Below are 22,120 nucleotides of genomic sequence, written 5' to 3'. Positions count from 1 at the left end.
AAGAATTAACCTTAACTTCTCATTAGCCAGGCCTTTAAGTTCAGAGTGTTGCACTTCCGTTCGGTGATCGTACCTTAATCTTAGTGAAGATGGTTAGCAAAGTCCGAAAAGTGCGATTAGTATGGAAAGTGTGGCTGATGTACCAACAAAAAAAGAATGATCCATGGATTCCCTGTGATGATGAAACGTGGATTCATGCACCTGTCCACTTTCATCTCAATCATTGGACGGAAGAACTTTGTGGGATGAAAAAAAAAGCCACCTTGGTAGTCATATTATCTCCTGTAATGCGAGCTGGTGATCCACCTAATTCCAAAAGCATAATCTCTACGATGCTCCGTACTGAATGGTACTACCTCGCAAAACCACCAATTAGAATCTCAGGGGTTCCTAACCACACCAATCATATCCTTCTACACTTCCATCAAATTTCTAGCGCATCCCGTCATTTGTTGACATTTCATCAACTCAAAACATCCAACGACTTCGCCGCATCACTTTTTGGGTTAGTTTTTTATTAATCACGCCAAATGAGGTATTGTACTCTGGTAGTAGTCTAGAAGAGCTTCAATCTCACCACCTTGACAAGTAATTATGGAGTAACGGTACTTCGAAATTACTTCGGGATGATATTTTAATATACAGGAGGGTCTAGCCAAGATTGCTTCTTATGCTTGTTGGAAGCTTCTTTTGCTTCGTTTCATGTTCCAAGCCTTTCATTCCCCCTTGCTGTGTGTGCCATTCAATAAGAAAGTGGTGAGATTTGCTACTCCACGGGCAATCTCTCCTTTTTTTTAAAGCTTGTGCTTGATGATGTTCCAAGGATTGCTGTGATCAGAATGCGGACCTTGACATTAGGTACGCAGAGCCAAAAACGTACCATAGCATGATAGATACTTTGGCTCACCGCGGGTTAGGTTTACCGCTGTTGACATCTCGCATCAACATCCGACGGCGGGATTCAACCGGGTTCCACTTCTTTGATGCTTCTCCGAATTTCAATCATCATGTATTTACATATATAAGGAAGCTTCAAACACCTTCTTTTCATTCCTCATCTCATCATCACTTACATTCTTTCCCAAACTGTCTAGCACATTCACTCTTTAAACTTACATTCTTTTACCCTACTAGCCAATATGGTTCAAATTCTCTCCATGGCCTCGAGCCTCCTTGCGCTGAGCGCAATCGTCGCTGCTGCTCCAGCACCAGCACCAACCGCAGCCCCAAACCCAGCTGATGCTCTCGCTGCTATCGAGAACCGTGCCGCCGCCTGTACCTTCTCCGGAACTGCTGGTGCAGCCGCCGCCTCCAAGTCCAAGGCTTCCTGCGCCACCATCGTCCTCAGCGCCCTCTCTGTCCCATCCGGTACTACTCTTGACTTGACTGGTCTCAAGTCGGGTACCCAGGTCATCTTCGAGGGTACCACCACCTTCGGTTACGAAGAATGGTCCGGTCCTCTCCTCTCTGTCTCCGGAGCTGACATTACTGTCACGGGTGCCGCTGGCAACAAGCTCGATGGACAAGGAGCCAAGTACTGGGATGGTAAGGGAAGCAACGGTGGAAAGACCAAGCCAAAGTTCTTCTACGCCCACTCCTTGACGGGTAAATCCGTCATTGATGGTATCAACATCTTGAACTCCCCAGTCCAAGTCTTCTCCATCAACGGTGCTTCCGGTCTTACTCTCTCCAACATCAACATTGACAACTCTGCCGGTAACTCCCTCGGACACAACACAGATGCTTTCGATGTTGGTTCCTCCAGCGACATCACTATCTCCGGTGCCAACGTTCAAAACCAAGATGACTGTCTCGCTATCAACTCCGGTACTGGTATCACCTTCACCGGTGGAACCTGTTCCGGTGGTCACGGTCTCTCCATCGGATCTGTCGGTGGACGTTCCGACAACACTGTCTCCGATATCATCATTGAATCCTCCACTGTCAAGAACTCTGCCAACGGTTGCCGCATCAAGACCGTTTCTGGTGCTACTGGATCCGTCTCCGGCGTTACCTACAAGGACATCACCCTCTCCGGCATTACAACCTACGGTGTTGTTGTTGAACAAGATTACGAGAACGGTTCCCCAACCGGCACGCCAACTGCCGGTGTCCCCATCACTGATGTCACTTTCTCCAACGTCAAGGGTACCGTCTCTTCCAGTGCTACCAACGTCTACGTTCTTTGCGCCAAGTGCTCTGGATGGACCTGGGATGTCAATGTTACCGGTGGTAAGACCTCCTCCAAGTGCGCTGGTCTCCCAACTGGTGTCAAGTGTTAAGTATCTTAACACCTTGATGAATAAGCCCTGCAAAGGGTTTGTTCAAACAATATAGAAGGGGGAAGGGGGCGATGTTGGAGGAGATTGCGCTCAGTGTTCAGGTTTTTTGTAAATATTGCTTCTATTGTCCATATCGACTGTTTAAACCATTGTAATCGAATTGATTTGATTACCTTCAAAACTTTAGTCTCCAAATATGCTCTTCGGTGAATTTTCCATGTCCCAGTGATAACTTTTCTATTTCTTACTACTGAAACATTGCCTTTTATGATCAACTTCCTCTTCTCTTCCATGGACAAAGTCCATTTGATCGTGAAATCAGACTCAATATTCTCCAACTTACCCCCGATTTCTCACTTCGACGATCAGATCATGAAAATGTCAAGATTTTGTTGTTGTTTGCTAACGTTGCGGGGGTGGGAGTGCTTCAATATGCACTGTACTATCAACACATTTTCCTTGCCACTTCGACTCCCCTATTGCCAATTGCCGTTCATCTCTTTGGAAAACAATATGGGGGCAGGCCCCCAAACCCCCATGGCTCGCTGCGCTCGAATATGTGAATTACCTAGCATGAAATAATCTAGACATTCTGTCTTCATATCTCCCGACTACCAACCATGAATATGTGGAGAGCTGGCGCGGCGTTTGCTACTTCATTAAGTCGATAAACTAAGTGAGAGGTGTCCGCAAGCGTTAGGATAACAGGTCATCTAGCAATACATGTCGGGACGAATATACGGAGTACTATGTAATTTCGAATTGGTAAGTCATAATGTACAAATTTGATAAGAGACAGAATTGAGCCGCTTAATTGCACAACTAGTTCTCTCAGAACACCGTAATGTGTAATTCTTTTACATCATCATGCGCTCATTCGGGAGCTTCCCTTGTCAAAAACGTGGAAGGAATTTGCCGTCTCAAATTTTGGTAGGCTAGTCCCTCATCAAAACTTTAGTGGAATGTAGCGGCGGATTGAATGAACTACGATTTTAAGAGCGCAAGTTAATCGAAACATTGCGATGAATTACTGAACTGCAGGAAGGAATGAGAGTCTGAGATTATTAATTGACCTGTCAGTTTACGAATTACGAAGTCAAATATACAGGAATCAGCACTTGCGAGCGGATTTTCCGGACATAGTAAACGAATCCGGTTGTTGGGACCCCTCATTTCGAGATTGCGAGGATATTTGAAGAGGAAGAACGAACGCGATTGAGTACGACTTTGGAATTTAGATGGTAGCTACAGGAGGGTGAAAGAAAAAACAACATATCATCCGATTCAAATTGCGGTAGGAGAAATCACCAAAGCGCAAGTATGTTCCGCGCAACGATATCAGGACTGAGGGCTGGGGGAATGCGCCAGTTCATCAGAGCTTCTCAAACTACGATTCAAAATACGACATCTACAAGATCAGCTATTCTGCGCAACCTGCCACAGCGACCTATAACTACATTTACCTCTACTCCTATAAATTCTCTCCGCTCAAAATCCCGTCCGCAGACTACCAATTTTACATTCTCCTCGAATCCGAGACCGTCTTCGGAAACATTGTTCCAACGTCTTCGCACAAGAACAAATAGATACTTTCACAATTCAAGACCGAGGAGGAATGGAGAAGCAAAGCCTGAAAATTTGGGGGATGATACCAGTCTATCAGGGAGAATGAAGAAATTGAGTAGAGAATATGGGTGGAGTGTGGTGGGAGTCTATATCTTTTTATCTGCGGCGGATTTTCCATTTTGTTATTTGTTAGTCAGGACGCTGGGAACGGATAGAATTGGTAAGTAAGATATCTCATTTTTCTTTCGAGTCGAGTTTGGTGGTTATATTGGAAATTGCATATGCGCGGGAGTTTGATTCTATATCCCATGAATAAATAGTTCAGACGGAGGTCTATCTTCTGTCTTATTTTTATTCAAAGCCCAGTCCAAGTGGCCGGCTAACACACTACTACCATAGGTGAATGGGAACACACAATAACCTCCTCCATCAAATCCATAATCCCCGAATCCATCAAAACCACTTTCCACGAATGGCGTGTCGCCATGCAAAAAGCCTCACACGATGTTACCGGATCCGACAAGCTGGGCGACGGAGTAGAAATGGCAGGATGGGGTGTAGAAGAAGCAGAAATGGCAGGATGGGGTGTAGAAGAAGCAGAAGAGCGCAATAAAAGGGATGCTAGTCTAGGTACTCAACTGGCTCTCGCTTACGCGATCCATAAATCGTTTATTTTTATTAGAGTGCCGTTGACGGCGGCGGTGACCCCGAAGGTTGTGAGGACGCTGAGGGGTTGGGGATGGGATATTGGGAAGAGAACGACTAAGGAAGCAAAGAAGATCGCGGCGGTGAAACATGCGGCTCAACCGGCGAAACCTCTTAGGACGAAGGTTAAGAAGGTCTTTCAGACGAGGAAGAAGTAGAGATGATTGAGAAGGCATGATTTGAAGGAATGAAGTGTATATATGGGTATAGTACATATGTCTGGGGAATCTCCCTCGACTGTAATTATGTATGAAGCAAAGTGGTACATGAGGGTGGTACAGCGGAAGAAAAGGATATGAATGAAATGGAAAGGGAAGGGAGAAGCAAGGAATGTCACGATTAGCATAGCATGGTAGTGTATGGTATGGTGAAGAGAAAAAAAGCATTGGAAGGAGTTCATTGTGTTTTGTCCATATATCACAAGCTACACAGCACGCATAGATAGCAGTGGATATGTACTTTTGGACTGGAAGGGAAAGTGATATCAAATAGAATGCTCTTCTCTTGTTGTTTGATGGTAATACATATCGTACATATTTTGAGGTTATGAAGCTATTATAGGAAGTCCCCGAAGAAACCCCCGACCTCGGAGTAAAATAGGTGGGAAGGTTATGCGTTTTTATAAAGTTTATGAAGTTATGAAACGAACTGTTAGTAGGTATTTATGCAATAATTGACGGTCATCACCGCCTCTTTTGGTAAATAAATCCCAAAGTCATTCCTCATTGCCAATACTCCGAGTGATTGTAGCACCCAAACATAAGTATTTTCTTACCAAGACCACTCATTCTGGTCTAATAGAGCTTCAATTATTGGTCCAATCGGATAATAACGGAACGGAACCATTTTCAAGCTGGCTTTCAGACGGGTGTTTTACCCCGCCATTCCTCAAATCGTGGCTCCTCAAGCTAGACTGTCTGCTATTGCACGACAGATAAATCCCAATTTACTTGACAACTCTACCAATTCGGTATCTACAACACCATCGAGAAGCTTCAGTAATTCTACACAAGTTCAAGAAAATAATATCAAAATGTCGACTCAACAAGCTCACCCTACTTTGCTCATTCCGGGCCCAATTGAGTTTGATGATGCCGTCTTGCAGTCTATGAGCCATTATAGGTATGTATTTACCTATCATTACCACCAAATTGATTTGGGCCTTAAAATAGGATATATCACTAACAAATCCTCAAATAAAATAGTGAAAGTCACGTCAGCGCTCCATTTGTAGCGGTCTTCGGCGAAACTCTCTCTATGCTGCGCAAGCTCTTCCAATCTACCGATCCCTCTTCCCAACCCCTCGTCATTTCTGGTTCCGGTACTCTTGGATGGGACCTCGTGGCTGCAAATTTGGCAGAACCAGGTGATGAGGTCTTGGTTCTCCATACTGGCTATTTTGCAGATTCGTTCGCGGATTGTTTTGAAACTTATGGAGTCAAACCCACACAATTGAAGGCGAAGATCGGAGAGAGACCTCAATTGGATGAGATTGAAAAGGCATTGAAGGAGAAGAAACATAAGTTGATCACGGTCACTCATGTGGATACTTCGACGGGAGTTTTGAGTGAGTTGAAGAAATTGAGTGAGCTTGTTCATCGAGTTTCTCCTGAGACGTTGGTTGTGGTAGATGGCGTTTGTAGTGTGGGATGCGAGGAGATTGAATTTGATAGTTGGGGTTTGGATGCTGTCATTACAGCGAGTCAGAAGGCGATTGGTTGTCCAGCTGGTCTTTCAATTTCGTACTATAGTGGTAGAGCGATTGAGACATTCAAGGCTAGAAAGACTCCTCCAGGATCATATTTTGCTTCGTTCAAGAATTGGTTGCCAAGTAAGTTTGACATTTGCATCTTTGGTGTATACGATGGGATGCTAATCGAAAATAGTAATGCAAAACTACGAAGCTAAAAAGCCATCCTACTTCGCCACTCCCTCTCCTCAACTAGTCCACGCTTTACACACTTCTCTTACTCAAATTCTCTCTATTCCTCTCTCTGAACGTTTCGCTAAACACAAAGCTACATCACAAAAAATCAAAAAGGCAGTCGCGGATCTAGGGCTCAAACAATTGGCACCTAATCCTGCCGATCAGGCAAATGGTATGACAGCTATTTATCTCCCAGAAGGTGTTAAAGCACCGGAGCTATTGCCAAATTTGGTGAAGAAGGGAGTCATTTTTGCAGGAGGCTTACATAAAGAGATTGCGACAAAGTACATTAGGGTGGGACATATGGGAGTTAGTGTTATGAATGAGGGCAGAGGGGATGTAGAGAAGGCCATCGAGGCACTTGGTACTGGATTGAAGGAGGCAGGGTATGAAAAGGCTTAGTTGCGCTATTTGAAAAAATGCAAAGGGCGAGAGCGGTGCTGAACGGAATGAGACGAAGTGATGTGTAATTTCTATTTACTTATGGGCAAAGATCAACATTTTTCGAAAATCATCGTGGATATATTTGGAATCGTTTAGGGGAACTCAAAATCTCTCTTAGGTGGGGATGGGAATATGCAGATAGGTTGGAGAAATCAAAAATCATCGTCTAGGTGGTTATATAAAATGAATGGATGAACATGGATGGATGCATATAAATACTAGGTACATAAATGAATGAATAAGCGAAGGAACTTCATACATACATACATGTGTATCTTTGAACTTTTGAATGTGGCAATATGGTGAGAGATAGATGTTTTAGATGTATGGTATTAGATGGATAGATAGATATATAGATAGATAGGTCAGTATTACCTGTTCTAGAAATAGAAGATGTGGGATGTGGGAAGATGTGGAAAGATGTGGGAAGATGTGGGATGGGAGGGTGGTGTTGACTTTTTTGTGGGGGGAGGGGGAGGGGAGGGGGGTTATTGTATATGTGTAGGTATGTAGGTATTATAAACGCAATTTGAGCATTGATTTGATCTATTTCTTTCTCTCTCTCTTCTTTGTTTCTTTAGAGGGAGAGTGTTGTGATGTTGGGTTGGGTTAAGTTGGGATGAAGAGAGGGGATGGAGAAAGGGGATGGAGAGAGGGGATGGAGAGAGGGGATGGAGAGAGGGGATGAGGACAAAGGCATAGAAAATATATAATATTGATTTTCTACTAGGGATCAAGAGATTGAAGCAGAGAAAAGGAAGGAGCGGGAGAGTGTGTCTTCGTGGATTGATTCAGAATGTGTGGGTGGGAGATGTGTGGGTGGAAGTATGGGGATAGGCATGGGGACAAGATAGAAATGATAAGTGTAGAGTGTACATATACTCAGGTAGTGATTACTTTAGTGTAGGAAATATATTCAAGGGTTTGTATGCGAAATATGTATGTATTCTTGATATATCTATCTACCTACCTACCTATCTATTTAGTAGATAGGTAGATATATTCTATAAATTCCCTATTAGAAAATTGAGATTCTGGAAACTGGGAAGGTAGAGAGAGTATGTAGATGTGGGAATTATCTAGTTCCTTGGATTTAATCTTATATAGGTAGGTACTTCTTTTTAGTTGGAGAAATCTGAGAGAAGGGGATTTGGTTGTGGGGATTTATTTATCTAGGTAATATGTGATATGTAATGTGTAATGTGTAGTAATGTATATGGAAGATATGGAATTATATATGGAATTGTATGTGGAATTGTAGTTCTGAGGGGCAGGTATATGTGAGTGTTAGATGTATGGGTGGGAGAAGATGAGGAGGGAGTAGAGGAGATACCTATCAATATACAAGTGAGTGGAAAGTCTTGGGAGAGAAGGATAGGTGTGTGGAAGTCTGTGTTTGTTTTTTGTTTTTTTTGGGTAAGAAGCTAGGTGGTGGATTTGGGTTGTTGAAGTGGAGGATTATTTTTTGTTGTAAATTATATCCATGCATGTTCTCAATTAATTGTCCTGAAGTCACTACGTTTTTGAACATCCCGCTGACATTAATTATATTTCTAGATTTGTCTAGTCTTGGGCCTCATAGATGGAGATTGGTCTTGTCTTGGAGAATTTACCTCTAATGAGCTGAAAAGACTTGGGTGTTGTCATGTAGATATACTGTTTACTATTTGGCACTTGGGTTTGCATTTGTCTGAGATTAGATTCTGCTATAACTTTTGGTCATTGGCGATACATATCTCGTTGAAAGAGTTATAACAGCCATGAACTTAGAGCTGCAATGTTGTCTTTATTTTCCTTTCATAATTGCATTTGTCAAATTTTTGTTGTTTGCTAAGCATAAAAATTTGTTTTGTGTGTGGTTGACGTATCTCTCTCATCTCTTACGGCCCACTGCTCGTAAAGCAATGCTGTTAATACTCTGCTCTGACATTGGATTGATATAGTACTGATTATTCCCAAATTCAACATGAAAGGTAAAGCAACTGCAAGAAAAGACTCCAAGGCCCCCAGGCTCCATGGTCGTACAAACAAACCATCTTGCCTCGACACCCTATTGGACAGTACAATCATGTGTAACAAACGCAAACTCATTGGTTCGGAAATTTAGATACAACTCGGTAGAAGGAGCACGGAAGATTGTACGGAAGCCTTAGCTTTCCACAAGATCCTGCATTCAATAGATAGGTAGATATCGGGACTTATAGGCAAGAATGTGATGTATCGAATTTCGATTGATGAATGTGTTTGGGGAAGAAGCTTCTTGGAAGATCTGGTATTCTATGCCTAAATATGATATCAAATTCATAATGTTGGATCACTTGATTTAATGAACGTTATCATGATGCAGGTATGAATCGCTGTGAGCGAAATGAGATATATGACACAGAACTTGGCAATGGCTGGTACTGTATAGAGAATGAGGAGTACGCGAGTATATACTACTGAGTATATGCGAGATGATGAGGTGAAGTATTGATACAAACATTAGATAGGCATAGTAAGAGGTATATTTAATCTCAGGACAAGAGGGCCAAGGAGCAGAACGATAGATGTAGCCCCGGGACGGAGAGGATCGAGGGGCACATCGAGTAAACTTCTCATTCGCCATCGATGTACAGACTTGAGGATCGTGCTGAGCTTATGCAGGAGAATGGAAGAGTGGGTAAAGTAAATATAGAAAATTAACCACCAAAGACAGAGATAATGGAAGAGAATTGATTTTGTACAGCTCCCTCGCTCATCACGCTTAGAGAATCGAGGGGTATGATGAGTATGTGCAGTTTTCTCATCCATGACTCTGCTGTAGTTGCTTATAAAATAATCGTAATCCACGGTGGATCAATCTGTTCCTAACAAGGGAAAGAACGGCGGTATATCGTATTAAAACAAGGCCAAGAATTGAATGTAACTTGATTGAATACCCTTGAAGAAGCTTCGAATTATAAATCACATCAGAGGAATTCACTTGCGGATAAATCTTCCGAGAGTGATAATTTAGGTGTGATCACCTGACCTAATGGTTTACCGATCGGTATTCAAGGCCCGCTGAGAGAATCCCTCCTCTTAGTGGGGCACAAAGCACTTTGAACATGCGGCTGGGTCCAACAATCTTCAACTTGACATTTTCGACAACTTCTTCAAACATACCATCAACTTCGTTTAACAAAGTTTCTTGTAACAGCGCAAGCTGCACAAAAGGATATTAAAGCATATTGCTTATCTATTGAGAGCAGGATAGGGTACTATACCTAAATCAAGCTGCAAAGATGGCTGTCACCATTGAAGAGCTTGACGCGACCGTCAAGACTTTCTATGAAGGTCGCGGTGAGGCTGTGAGTATATATCATATACCCAAATGAATCTATTCATACCGGAACATCTTTACTGACGCGTTTGTTCCGTAGCAAAAAGCCGCTCAGGCTGCAATGAACCAGGTACGACTTCTTCATGCGCCGAAAATCTTTCTCGCTCCATATCGCCATCGATACTGATATACTATATAGTTCAAGGAGGATCCAGATGCGTGGTTATTAGTTGATAAGATATTACAAGAGTCTACATATCCGCAAGCCAAATGTCGGTCAAGGTTCCTTAACGCCCTCTCTATGCTGTTTCGCTGACAAATTATCAGATTTGGGTTTGCAAGTACTAGATCATGTTATCATGACAAGGTGGAAGGTTCTGCCCAGAGAGCAGTGCCAAGGTAAATAGATTCTGTTACTATCCTTGACGAAGAACGCCATACTGACTTGTTCTAGGTATTCGGAATTTCGTCGTTGGTTTCATCATACAGTGTTCCGGATCGGAAGAGTCTCTGAGGTCCCAAAGAGTCCTCTTGAACAAGTTGAATCTCGTCCTCGTTTCCATCTTGAAGCAAGAATGGCCTCACAACTGGCCTACTTTCATCAACGAGATCATATCCTCCTGCCACACAAGTTTATCGATATGCGAGAATAATATGTCGATTTTGAGATTGTTATCGGAGGAAGTTTTCGATTACTCGGCGGACCAGATGACTTCCGCAAAGACGAAGAACTTGAAGACGACGATGTGTGCAGAGTTTTCCTCCATCTTCCAACTTTGTAACGAAGTCTTGAACAGCGCCACTCAAGAAAGTTTGATTAAGGCTACCCTCGAGACTCTTCTTCGATTCTTCAACTGGATTCCGCTTGGTTATATCTTTGAGACGACCGTTATCGATACTCTTAGAGAACGATTTTTGGAGATGCCCGAATTCAGAAATGTCACATTAAAGTGTTTGACAGAGATTGGAGGACTCCAAACTGGTACTGGGAACAACTACGACGAGAAATTGGTTCAAATGTTCACCGAAGTTTTGACCACAATTTCCAAGATTATTCCTTTGACTCTCGACCTCAAGAGTACTTACAATTCGAGTAACTCCAAGGACCAAGAGTTTATCCAGAATTTGGCCCTTTTCTTGTGTAACTTTTTCTCTTCCCATCTTACTGTAAGTTTCCCGTTACTCGTTTGGTCTTCCTCGATACATTCTAATTATTCCAATAGCTCATAGAGAACCTACCGAACCGTGATTTCCTCACACACGGCCACTTCTACCTTATTCGAATTTCTCAAATCGAGGACCGAGAGATCTTCAAGATTTGCTTAGAATACTGGACTAGACTGGTCCAAGAATTGTATGATGAACAACAGTCGCTACCCATTGGAGACGTCAACCCTCTTGTCGGAATGGGCGTCGGCGGCATTTCGAGTCCCGGTGCGCCCAACCCAAGTCTGCTCGCCAACTATCCTCTCAGAAAGCACAAGTACAACGAAGTACTTTCGAACTTGCGAGTGGTCATGATTGAAAAGATGGTCAGACCAGAGGAAGTCTTGATTGTTGAGAACGATGAGGGAGAGATTGTTCGTGAATTCGTCAAGGAGAGCGACACCATTCAGTTGTACAAGACAACCAGAGAGTGCTTGGTTTATCTTACCCATTTGGATGTAGTCGATACCGAGAACATCATGACTGAGAAGCTATCTCGACAAGTCGATGGTACCGAATGGTCGTGGGCCAATTGTAACACATTGTGCTGGGCTATCGGCTCCATCTCCCTTGCAATGAACGAAGAGACTGAGAAACGTTTCTTGGTCACTGTCATCAAGGATTTGCTCGGGTTGACTGAGATGAAACGAGGAAAGGACAACAAAGCCGTGGTTGCCAGTAACATTATGTATATCGTTGGTCAATATCCACGTTTCTTGAAGGCTCACTGGAAGTTCTTGAAGACCGTCGTCAACAAATTATTCGAGTTCATGCACGAGTCCCACGAGGGTGTTCAAGACATGGCTTGTGATACTTTCATCAAGATTGCCAGACAGTGCAAACGTCATTTTGTTGCTTTACAACCTGGCGAGTCTGAACCATTTATCGAGGAAATCGTCAGGACCATGCGTAAGATTACTTGTGATCTATCCCCACAGCAAGTACACACTTTCTACGAGGCATGTGGTTACATGATTGCAGCTCAACCACAGAAGAATTCACAAGAAAGACTCATTGCTGAGTTGATGTCATATCCAAACGCTGCTTGGGATGCCATCATTGCCCAAGCAAACACTAACCCCCAAATTCTTCAAGACGCAGATACCATCAAGGTCATTGGTAATGTCATGAAGACTAACGTGTCTGCTTGTTCCTCCATCGGAAGCTACTTCTATCCTCAAATTGGACGCATTTACCTGGATATGTTGTCCATGTACAAGGCTACTAGCACAATGATTTCTGAAGCCGTTGCAAGTGAGGGTAAGTTGTTCTCTCATAACGTGTTTACGATTCTTGACACTAATTATAAATAGGTGAAATTGCCACCAAGATGCCTAGAGTTCGAGGTCTAAGAACTATCAAGAAGGAGATTCTCAAGCTCATTGAAACGTTCGTTGAGAAATCCGATGATCTTGAGATGGTTCGAACCAACATTGTTCCAAACCTTCTTGAAGCGGTCCTGATTGATTACAACCGTAATGTTCCAGGTGCACGTGATGCCGAAGTTCTCAAGGTCATGTCTGTTATCATAACCAAACTTTCTGTACGTTGGACCCCATATCGCTCGAAATATTCAGTGGTGCATACATACCCTTTCTTATCTTAGCATCCTTACCTTGGAGATGCATCTAGCACTTACTAACATCCAATATAGGGCCTCATGGAAGATCAAGTGCCAAACATTATGTCAAACGTGTTCGAATGCACTCTGGAAATGATCAACAAGGATTTCTCGGAATTCCCAGAACACCGTGTAGAATTTTTCAGCCTTCTCCGAGCAATCAACCTTCACTGCTTCCCAGCTCTCCTCAAACTCGATAACAGACAATTCAAGTTTGTCATCGATTCTTGCATGTGGGCTAGTAAGCACGACAATAGAGAGGTTGAACATGCCGGTCTCAACATGTGTTTGGAGTTGATCACCAACATTGCAGAAACGGACCCTGCCACGTCTAGTGCTTTCTTCCAGCAATTCTTCGTCCCAATCCTCCAGGATGTATTCTTTGTGCTCACCGATACCGATCACAAAGCTGGATTCAAGTCACAAGCAACTTTGTTGGCAAGAATGTTTTACTTTGTTCACCCAGCTGACGGTACTGCGCCAAAGATTCAAATGCCTATCTATGTCCAGGACCAAGCGCCACCAAACACAAGCAACAAGGATTTCCTTACAAACTTCGTGGCTAGTTTGTTGCAGAATGCCTTCCCTAACCTTCAAGCGTAAGTCATTGCCCTTATCTCTATCAGTATACCTTACTAATCCATTTTAGACCTCAAATCCAAGCCTTCGTTGAGGGTCTCTTCACTCTGAATCATTCTGCAGATCGATTCAGACTTAACTTACGGGATTTCTTAATCTCGTTGAAGGAGTTTGCTGGGGACAACACCGAGCTATACGCCGAGGAGAAAGAGACAGCCGAAAGAGATGCCAAGGCCGCAGAACGCGAACGTCTGTCCAAGGTCGGAGGACTCATTAAGCCTGCGGAACTCGACGATGAAGATGAGTTGTGACTTGACGAGGAGCTACGGATCGACTTTGCACGACCGGAAAACCCACCCTCAGATCAAAAACGCCGAATCAACTACAATGCCAATAAACTTGATGGTTGGGATGTTTATGATCTCTAAACAACTTCCATATACATCTAGCAGGACAAACTGGTGTCCGATCTGGATAATGATTTTTTCCTTTTACTTTTTCGCCCAATGATATCACATACTTAGGAGCAATGTCGCTACCTACGTGGAGTTACTACGAAGGATCAGAATGATATTGTTATCTAAAAAAGTAATTTTCTGTTTAGGTTCAATTCTCCGATGAACATCGTGAGACGATACACAATAGGCATTTGCGAAGCAATTTTTCATTTCTCGATACCTTTGAATTTAGGAGGCACATTGTGCATGTGTCAGTTGGTGGAGGAAGTTTGAGCAATTTTTAAGGCATTGAGCGAAATGAAATGGGAATGAGATACGACATATGAAAGAAATGCAGAAGCATTTTCAGATATCACAATAAATATGGCATCAAGGAATTATGAATTTTTTAATGTGACAATTCTTCATAAAGTACTTGGTAGGTATTTTTCATACTGATATGCATTGCACAGGTTACTCCATGGCAAATATCCCAGTCAGAGTAAGCTGGCCAATCAAGACTCTCAACGCTACAACGTGCATGTATTTAACCACAAGTCATGGTGACCTTCCCTTCTTGCATAATCTTCGTCATTAGTTCATCCTTCAGTGCAACCATCTGGAAAATTGTACCTGGGGCAAGAAAGCTGAGAAGCTTCCGCATCTTCAACTTCAGGCACGTTGCATCATTCATTGGTCGGTTTTCCGGTGGCAATACGGATCCTTTGATCGTCAATTTATTTCGTGTATATTGGCACCCGCTTCACCCGAAGCAAGGAATATATGTTCTCCATGTTACCCCGCGATCTTTACAATGTTCCTGTGTATCTTTACTTCTTTTCTTGTTGGCATTGGTACTGTTGATAAGATTTCTAGTGATGTCTTTAAGAAAGTTCCTCGCAGTGACCCCTCTCTTTGGGCTGGCAGCAGCTCAAAGCAATTCATACGTTAATCAAACTATGTGTAATGGAAACACATATACGTATCAGGCACTAGGAGGCTATGGATATATTCCAGGTACTGCACGTGATAAATTCGGGGACACAATTGGCGGGATTGGGAGTGCGATCGCGATTGACACAAAGAGTTGGGAGAAGTTAGAGAATGGTAGTTATACGGGTGTTTTGTGGGCCTTGCCTGATAGGGGATGGTTCGTTGCATTTCAGTTCCCTTTTCCCCCTTAATCTACCACTTATCTATCGTTCCTGGAGTTACGGCTAAGTTGCTTGAGGTATTTGGGGAAGCAGGTTGATTGAGAGTTCTAACAGACATAACAGGAATACAGAAGGCACCCTAAACTTTCAACCCCGGGTTCATAAATTCGACATCGTTTTCACTCCAGCGGCTAATGCGACAGTGAAAAGCCCTTCGGGAAATAATTTGTGGTTCAAATATACTGACACGGTTCTGTTTTCTGGACCGGATGGGACGCCAACGACAGGGCTGGACGCGGATGGATCGGGTCATTTGAGTTATGCGGGGTTTCCAGATTTGCCCGTGGCGACGTATACGGGCGATGGATTCGGAGGAAACGGGACGGGAGGGAGGAGGGTATCGGTTGATGCTGAGGGATTGGTGTTGGATGGAGCTGGAGGGTGGTGGGTTAGTGATGAATATGTATGTTTCCCCTGTCTCCTAATGTTTCACCTTGTCTAACTATCCACTAGGGCCCCTATATTTACCACTTTAACTCTACCGGCACAATGACATCCGCCATACGACCACCAGATGCCTTCATTCCCATGCGTAATGGCAGCGAATCTTTCTCCGCTGACTCTCCCTACCATTATCCCGACCAAGGTTCTGGCGATGACGTCTCACCTGCCGATAATCCTACTGGTAGAGATAATAACCATGGATTCGAAGGTCTCAGTATATCTGCCGATGGAAAAACTCTCTACACACTTCTCCAAGCAGCAAATAATCAGGAAGGCGGTTTGAAATCTCAAACAGAACGCTATAGCCGTTTTCTCTCATACGATATCTCAGACCCGAGAAACCCATTATATTTGAGTGAACATGTGGTCCCTCTTCCTTTATGGACAGACCCAACGGCTAAAGCTAGTAAAAACCCAAAAGTAGCTGCGCAGTCTGAAATTCATGCGTTACCTAATGGACAATTCTTGGTTCTGGCGAGAGATTCGGGGTCAGGAAATGGACAGGATAGCACGGAGAGTATTTATAGACAGATAGACATTTTCGATATTAGCAACGCGACGAATGTTAAGGGGACGAAATACGATTGCGCTAGTTGTGCGATTGCGAGCTCGACGGGGGTTCTAGGGAGCGGAATTAAAACGGCAACCTATTGTGCGTGGTTGGATGTTAATGATAATGATGAGTTGAAGAGATTTGGAGTACACAATGGGGGGAAGACGGATAAAGGATTGTTGAATGAGAAGTGGGAGAGTATTGCTGTGGTGCCTGTTGATGGGAAGGAGGGTGCGGATGGGGAATGGGTAAGTTTTGTTCCTTGGGGAAAAGGAGATAGGGATTCTTGCTAATGAAGGATTGATATAGTATATTTTCAGTCTGAGTGATAACGATTTTATCACGCAAGATGGGTGTTTGGAGGGAGGAAAGTTCGCGTATAGTGATGGGAGTGGATATAATCTTGATAATCAAGCATTGGTGTTTAAGGTGAAGATTCCGGTGGGTGGGTTGACTCAGAAGTATGATATTTGAAATGGGATTAGAAGCCGAGTCTGAAAAAAATAAGTGGTTTTTGGGGGTGACGGGTATACTGGAGTGTTATTCAAAGAGGGGAAGAGATATAAAAAGCAACGATTTTTTTGTATTTAGTAAAGCAACCGACTAATCTCAACTGGCGAGTGTACTATTTGCGTGATCTTCTTTTTCGTTCTGACTTTCCAATGCTCTCAAGCGCTTCAGTATACCTTCTCAAGTTTTCCTGCTCCGCTTGAGTATCCCTGTCTCGCCGTTCATTCTCCCTGGCTTCATTTTCATCCGCTTCCCGATTTCTCTCTGCTACTTTTTGACGCGTCTGTTGTTGTAATCTATGGGAATCTTGTCTTGGACTCTCTAAAATGACACCGTCCCTATTCACCGCATTCTCTCTTTGAGGATAAGAACGTGTTTCAGTGTTGTAGCTCCCTCTCGAGCGTCCCGATTTACCCGAGCTTCTAGAAGGACCCGATGGAGCGGGATTTTTGACCGACTTCTCATGATCTTCTGGATTTCCAAATGTGTTTGGCGGTAGTTTATTCTTGTTAGGTATAAAGCTCTTGATGTCAAAGTGCTGGATGCAGCTGACAATTTTATCCCATGGAAATTCTGGCTGCGCAGAATTCTTGCATCCCCATGTACGATCGCGTGCCAATCCATAATAGCATGGCAACCACACTGGGCGGCATTCATGGCAGAAGAACTTTTGACTAACCGCTGGATTTCGGCAAATCTGATCTCCTATTCTTCCATCGGGGTATCGGACTTGGACGGCCGCTGGCAATCCGTCCAGGCCTCTTATGTATTGCCCACGACCATCCCGCTGATAGATCTTTGATATACATTCGTAACCGTACTGATATTTTCCCTCGTGGTAACTACATATGAACTTTGTTTTTTTGCAAGGGGCATTACACGGTATCATGTCTGGCCTCTTGTCTGCATCTGGAGAGGCATAATATGAAGGGGTGGCAGGCACCGGTAGTAGATAACTGCATTTTGTAGAAGTAGAAGTATCGTCTGAGGCGAAATCTGCATTGGCTGCGGGAGGATTGTAGCCTGGTGGTTTTCCATCCGAATTATAGAATGATTCTGTAACAAGATAAGGATTATTTGATTGAGACGTCGGTGGGAGGTTGTCAAATGTAGGAGCTGCACCCATATAAGTTGGCGTCGTGCTTAGTCCACCCGTCGTACAGTATGTAGGGCTATAAGCTGGAGCGGAGTTGTAGCCGGCTCCTGAGCTGTAGGACTGGCTTCCTTGCTCCGTAGCGAAATTATCACTAGATGCTGGCTCTTTACCTTTGGGACTTGGGCTCCAGCTTGGGGCGACGTTACGGACGAAAGGAGCTTGGGTCTGAGGTTCATCGTGGCTGACTTCTGGAGTTTCCGCGTTATAAAGTTGGTCATTTCTCTTGTAATACTTATATCCGTATCTATCTTGATAAAGCGGATATTCGATGCCTTCGAATGTATATTCACCAATGTAAAAATAAGATTGATCACAACTCGACATGCTATTGATATTTGTCAGCTACCATTGATACAGGGTTGAGATTAGAACATGTCAAATACCTTGAATGTAAAATATCGATCAGATATCAGGGGCATGCGACGTCTGATGCTAAGTTGCTGCCATCATTTAGGTTTCAAACTCATACATTATAGGTAGCGTGACTTACCGAAGCCTGTATTCGATCAAGAAAAAAAATAAACAGTGATTTCAGGAGCTCGAATGAAGGGTGAAACGCACTAGAATACTCGTAAAAACAGGCAACGAAGGGGCTGCTATGTAGAGGTAGAGCTCTCAGTCTATGGTGTAGTTGTATGCCACTGATGCTGTCTTACATAGGACTTTTGTAGTAAGAGGCAGGCGTGTTCTTGTAAAGATCTTGTGTGGTATGCTTGAGAAATTTGGTAAGTGTTTTGGTACAGCTTATTGTCGACGAGAAAAGAAGAGCTACAGAAGGAGCAGAACCGATCGTATATAAGCACAATTGAACACTGGAAATGACGCTAGGAAACATGTCATTCGAGTCAAAATTGCCTCGAAATCATATACATTCATAAAGACTTTTATCTATTCTGTGTCATTCAAGGTACTCTCAAGGTATTCCTGCGTCATTCCGTTCCATTTCGAGTCAAAAGTCCTCGAATTTAAGTACATTCATACCTAAAATACAAAATATGTGTGATTCAGGGCGATTAATCATCATTTTGTTGACTTGTAGAGTAATCAAACCTCAAGATGTGGTGTTTTCACATTCATATCGATGTATATGAGTGGCTTGTGGCCGTAAACAGTCATAACAGAGATTTCGAGTCAAAACAATTTCGAAATGCGACACAGTCACTGAATTAGGGTGATTCACACGCAAGCTCAAGGTGCTTTTCGAATCATTAGGAATTTTGAGTCACTTAACAATTCACTTCTAAACTTTGATGACCCTAAGAATAAACTGTATGCCCAGGTGGTACTGGAGAATATCCTTCCAGGTATTATCTAGTCAAAATGAGTCGGGAATACCCGGGACATCCTCGGAAAGAATCTCTGAATACTTCATCGTGTATTTAAGTGCAATCATGACCTTTATATGGGCTGAAGAACATCCAAGAATGGTATTATAATCTCGAACGAGCCCAAATGAATCAAAACGTGCATAGACAGTCCACGAGACAGGACTTTTGGTGCTTGAGGCCTGTGCCACTGGGCTTTAAGAACACCAAAATAAACCAAAAATCCCAGACACGCGTGATATAGGCTTCATTCGGTCCAAATGAATAAATGGCATACGTCGAATGACCCAAGATCAGCTTTTGGCTGCTTTGTTTAGTGGTTTTTGGCGTTTGAGGCCTGTATGCATAAAAAATTCCAAATGGCTTATTATATTCACGAAGCACTTTGAAATCCTCATGAAAAAGCAAAAAAATTCCAAGACCCCCGAGATGATATGAAAGATGATATAAATGGACATAGTCTGAGAGACCAGATTAGACATCGGATGTACACAACGTTATCCGTAGATGTCAGACGAGATGATTAAATGTCTTAGCGAGGATGAAAGTAGAGTGAGTGACTAGCTCTTAATGTTGTAAGCGATAATACTCCCTTCCGCGTTTATTAATCTATACGGCAGCGTTGAATGATCTCGTGAGAATCTAAGCTAGACATTACGGATAATTGATTCCCTCTCGGATCTACTAACGAGATAATTTTGTGCTGAATCGGGGAATCAATACATAATGATTCGGGATGAAAGTACTTCCACATTGATAAAGGAGTGGACATGTTAGCATAATGTTCAATTATATACTAAAATTTGAAATAAATTGGAACACTCCTTGCTAGATTGCAATCTTATTCATTAGCAGCGCTTATGACTCCTTATCTTTATCTCCATCAACTTACGAACACTTCATTAGTTTAGTTTGATATTCGCAGATCATGCACACCTAAGCGTCCCCTTTTTCGCTTAAAGTTAGCCTTTGGAGGCGGCAAGTTGGAGCCGCCTGGATAACGAAAAACAAGTGCGATTACTGCAAACCCCACTCCTTCGATCGGCCATGTATTAACATCTAGCAAATCACTGCTCTATCTCGGGGGTCTCGTTTTGATAGGCTTATTTACTCCATATGTGTAGTTGGTTTGAGAATGATACTAGATAGATTATTCAGAGGCTCGGATTCTATCATGATTGAAGAATGATTGGAATTGTAGTGACAAATACTGTGTGATTGCAGAATTAGCCAGAGCATAAGTGATTGAAAGAGTTATTGATACAGATTTTCAATTCTAGTGATAAATGAAAAAAAGCTAATAAAACGAGAATGGTTATTCAAAATGACACCATGCACGAAAGATTCACCCGCGGCTGCCAGTAGCGATCAAACTGACTTTGTGATTGAAAAACTAGTACGAGGCGGCATGCTTCTTGTCGATTGAGACAATCATGCGAATTTGAAGTTGTGAAATTGGGTACACCGAAGTTCGTAGGAAGGCACTTATGTTTTTTTCAGAGACAGCTTAGAAGGAAAGGAATGAAATATTATCCATCGTCTATCAAGTAACTTTACGCACTGTCGGCCAAAACCCTTTCTATGTCGTTAACCCTTATATTCAGCAAATCAGGTCGACTATAATGACCACAAACATCCAAGAAACTCCTCGATTTCAAAATTTCATCTAGATCGAGATCTGCATATAAGAAACCCTCAACTGTATCTGGCAAATCTTGGGACAATTTTCGTCCATCTGGGCCGAAAATGGCAGAAGTGCCTCCACCAGGCATGTTCATAACAAGACCATTACTAGTATCCATTCTATCGATTCCGTCCTGACTTAGCACTGCTGTAGTATGCAAGACGAATGATTGTGACTCTATGGCATATGCCTGCGAAAGAGTTCGGCTTCCTAAAGAAACTCCATTAACTTAATCATCTCCAAATGGTAATATAAACACATACCGTCTCTGGACATGGACCAAAGATCAGGTCCTCCACTATGTTCCCATATTGGTGGCCACTGGGAGACGTGAATACTTTCGCGCTGGCTATAACTGTGGTATCTGAGTAGAGGAAGTGCATGTTCCCAGCAAGCTAAAGCTCCCACTCGTCCAATGCCAGCGAGATCAACTACGTTCGTCAACGATGATCCCGATGCCTCGCCAAATACAGTTCTCTCCATATGTGTAGCCTTAAGCTTTCGACGTTTCACTTGTATGATGCCTTCATGATCGATTATTGCTTGAGAAATGTAAAGAGAGTGATTCCAATTCTCGCTAAAACCTAACACGACTGATATATTGCCTTCTTTCGCTGCTGCACATATGCGACCCATCTCGGTTGAATCGATGCGTAATGAGTTCTTGATATAGGTAGTAGAGAGATCAAAATCAACACTTCGAGTCCTTGAAGAAGTATTCATCGTTAGCGGGAACTAAAAATCTATGAGTGAAGGAACTGCTACCATATCCATGATGGATACCCTGGTATCCAGCATTCTGGGAATGATACCAGCTGTGCTTCATTTACAGACGCTTCTTTGATAAGAAGACATGTTTTATCAACTGTCTTTTGCAAGTCGAGCCAAACAGGTTCAAATTGTGTTACTGCGACTCGTACATATCTGGGTGGTATCGGTGTTTGGGTCATTGTTGCTGAATTGTAGCTGAGTTGTCCCGCAAAGTTGTGTTATTTCTGTGAATACAAAAACTTCCAGGAAAGATGAATAGTTCGCTATTTATCTTTTCTCGGGGGCAAATGCTGAATTGTAAAAGATATGAAGATATTACCTCATGGTTACTTATTGGTGACTCTGACGAGTTGGTTGGTTAGTTGTAGATCGGCTGAACCTCGGATAATGCC

At 43.0% G+C, this 22,120-nt stretch overlaps 7 protein-coding genes across 7 annotated transcripts; 5 read left to right on the top strand and 2 right to left on the bottom strand.

Annotated features, from left to right (window-relative positions):
• Positions 1-1,139: 1,139 nt before the first annotated feature.
• On the top strand, positions 1,140-2,282 carry EAE98_007968 (uncharacterized protein; the record flags this gene model as incomplete). The annotated part of the gene is made up of 1 exon (XM_038955591.1): positions 1,140-2,282. The coding sequence occupies one exon, from the start codon at positions 1,140-1,142 to the stop codon at positions 2,280-2,282; it is 1,143 nt and encodes a 380-aa protein (XP_038807885.1).
• Positions 2,283-3,602: 1,320 nt separating this feature from the next.
• Positions 3,603-4,711, top strand: EAE98_007967 (uncharacterized protein; the record flags this gene model as incomplete). Its single annotated transcript, XM_038955590.1, has 2 exons — positions 3,603-4,068; positions 4,248-4,711. The coding sequence occupies 2 exons, from the start codon at positions 3,603-3,605 to the stop codon at positions 4,709-4,711; spliced, it is 930 nt and encodes a 309-aa protein (XP_038807884.1).
• Positions 4,712-5,586: 875 nt separating this feature from the next.
• On the top strand, positions 5,587-6,882 carry EAE98_007966 (uncharacterized protein; the record flags this gene model as incomplete). The annotated part of the gene is made up of 3 exons (XM_038955589.1): positions 5,587-5,675; positions 5,759-6,384; positions 6,440-6,882. 3 exons carry the CDS (start codon positions 5,587-5,589, stop codon positions 6,880-6,882), a joined length of 1,158 nt encoding a protein of 385 aa, XP_038807883.1.
• A 3,140-nt stretch (positions 6,883-10,022) lies between these two features.
• On the top strand, positions 10,023-14,582 carry EAE98_007965 (uncharacterized protein). The gene is made up of 9 exons (XM_038955588.1): positions 10,023-10,256; positions 10,329-10,358; positions 10,428-10,500; positions 10,556-10,627; positions 10,683-11,395; positions 11,452-12,694; positions 12,748-12,977; positions 13,089-13,654; positions 13,705-14,582. Exons 1-9 carry the CDS (start codon positions 10,191-10,193, stop codon positions 13,943-13,945), a joined length of 3,234 nt encoding a protein of 1,077 aa, XP_038807882.1. The 5' UTR covers positions 10,023-10,190; the 3' UTR covers positions 13,946-14,582.
• A 367-nt stretch (positions 14,583-14,949) lies between these two features.
• Positions 14,950-16,893, top strand: EAE98_007964 (uncharacterized protein; the record flags this gene model as incomplete). The annotated part of the gene is made up of 4 exons (XM_038955587.1): positions 14,950-15,221; positions 15,349-15,688; positions 15,739-16,530; positions 16,592-16,893. 4 exons carry the CDS (start codon positions 14,950-14,952, stop codon positions 16,754-16,756), a joined length of 1,569 nt encoding a protein of 522 aa, XP_038807881.1. The 3' UTR covers positions 16,757-16,893.
• A 14-nt stretch (positions 16,894-16,907) lies between these two features.
• On the bottom strand, positions 16,908-18,272 carry EAE98_007963 (uncharacterized protein; the record flags this gene model as incomplete). Its single annotated transcript, XM_038955586.1, has 1 exon — positions 16,908-18,272. The coding sequence occupies one exon, from the start codon at positions 18,270-18,272 to the stop codon at positions 16,908-16,910; it is 1,365 nt and encodes a 454-aa protein (XP_038807880.1).
• Positions 18,273-20,826: 2,554 nt separating this feature from the next.
• EAE98_007962 (uncharacterized protein) lies at positions 20,827-21,907 on the bottom strand (the record flags this gene model as incomplete). The annotated part of the gene is made up of 3 exons (XM_038955585.1): positions 20,827-21,167; positions 21,221-21,663; positions 21,723-21,907. The coding sequence occupies 3 exons, from the start codon at positions 21,905-21,907 to the stop codon at positions 20,827-20,829; spliced, it is 969 nt and encodes a 322-aa protein (XP_038807879.1).
• Between the last annotated feature and the right edge of the window lie 213 nt (positions 21,908-22,120).

The sequence above is a fragment of the Botrytis deweyae genome, assembly GCF_014898535.1.
Source record: "Botrytis deweyae strain B1 chromosome Unknown BDEW_020, whole genome shotgun sequence".
NCBI classification, from domain to species: Eukaryota; Fungi; Ascomycota; class Leotiomycetes; order Helotiales; family Sclerotiniaceae; genus Botrytis; species Botrytis deweyae.
The sequence above is the reverse complement of the archived record's forward strand: the minus strand, read 5'-3'. Positions and strand labels throughout refer to the sequence as shown.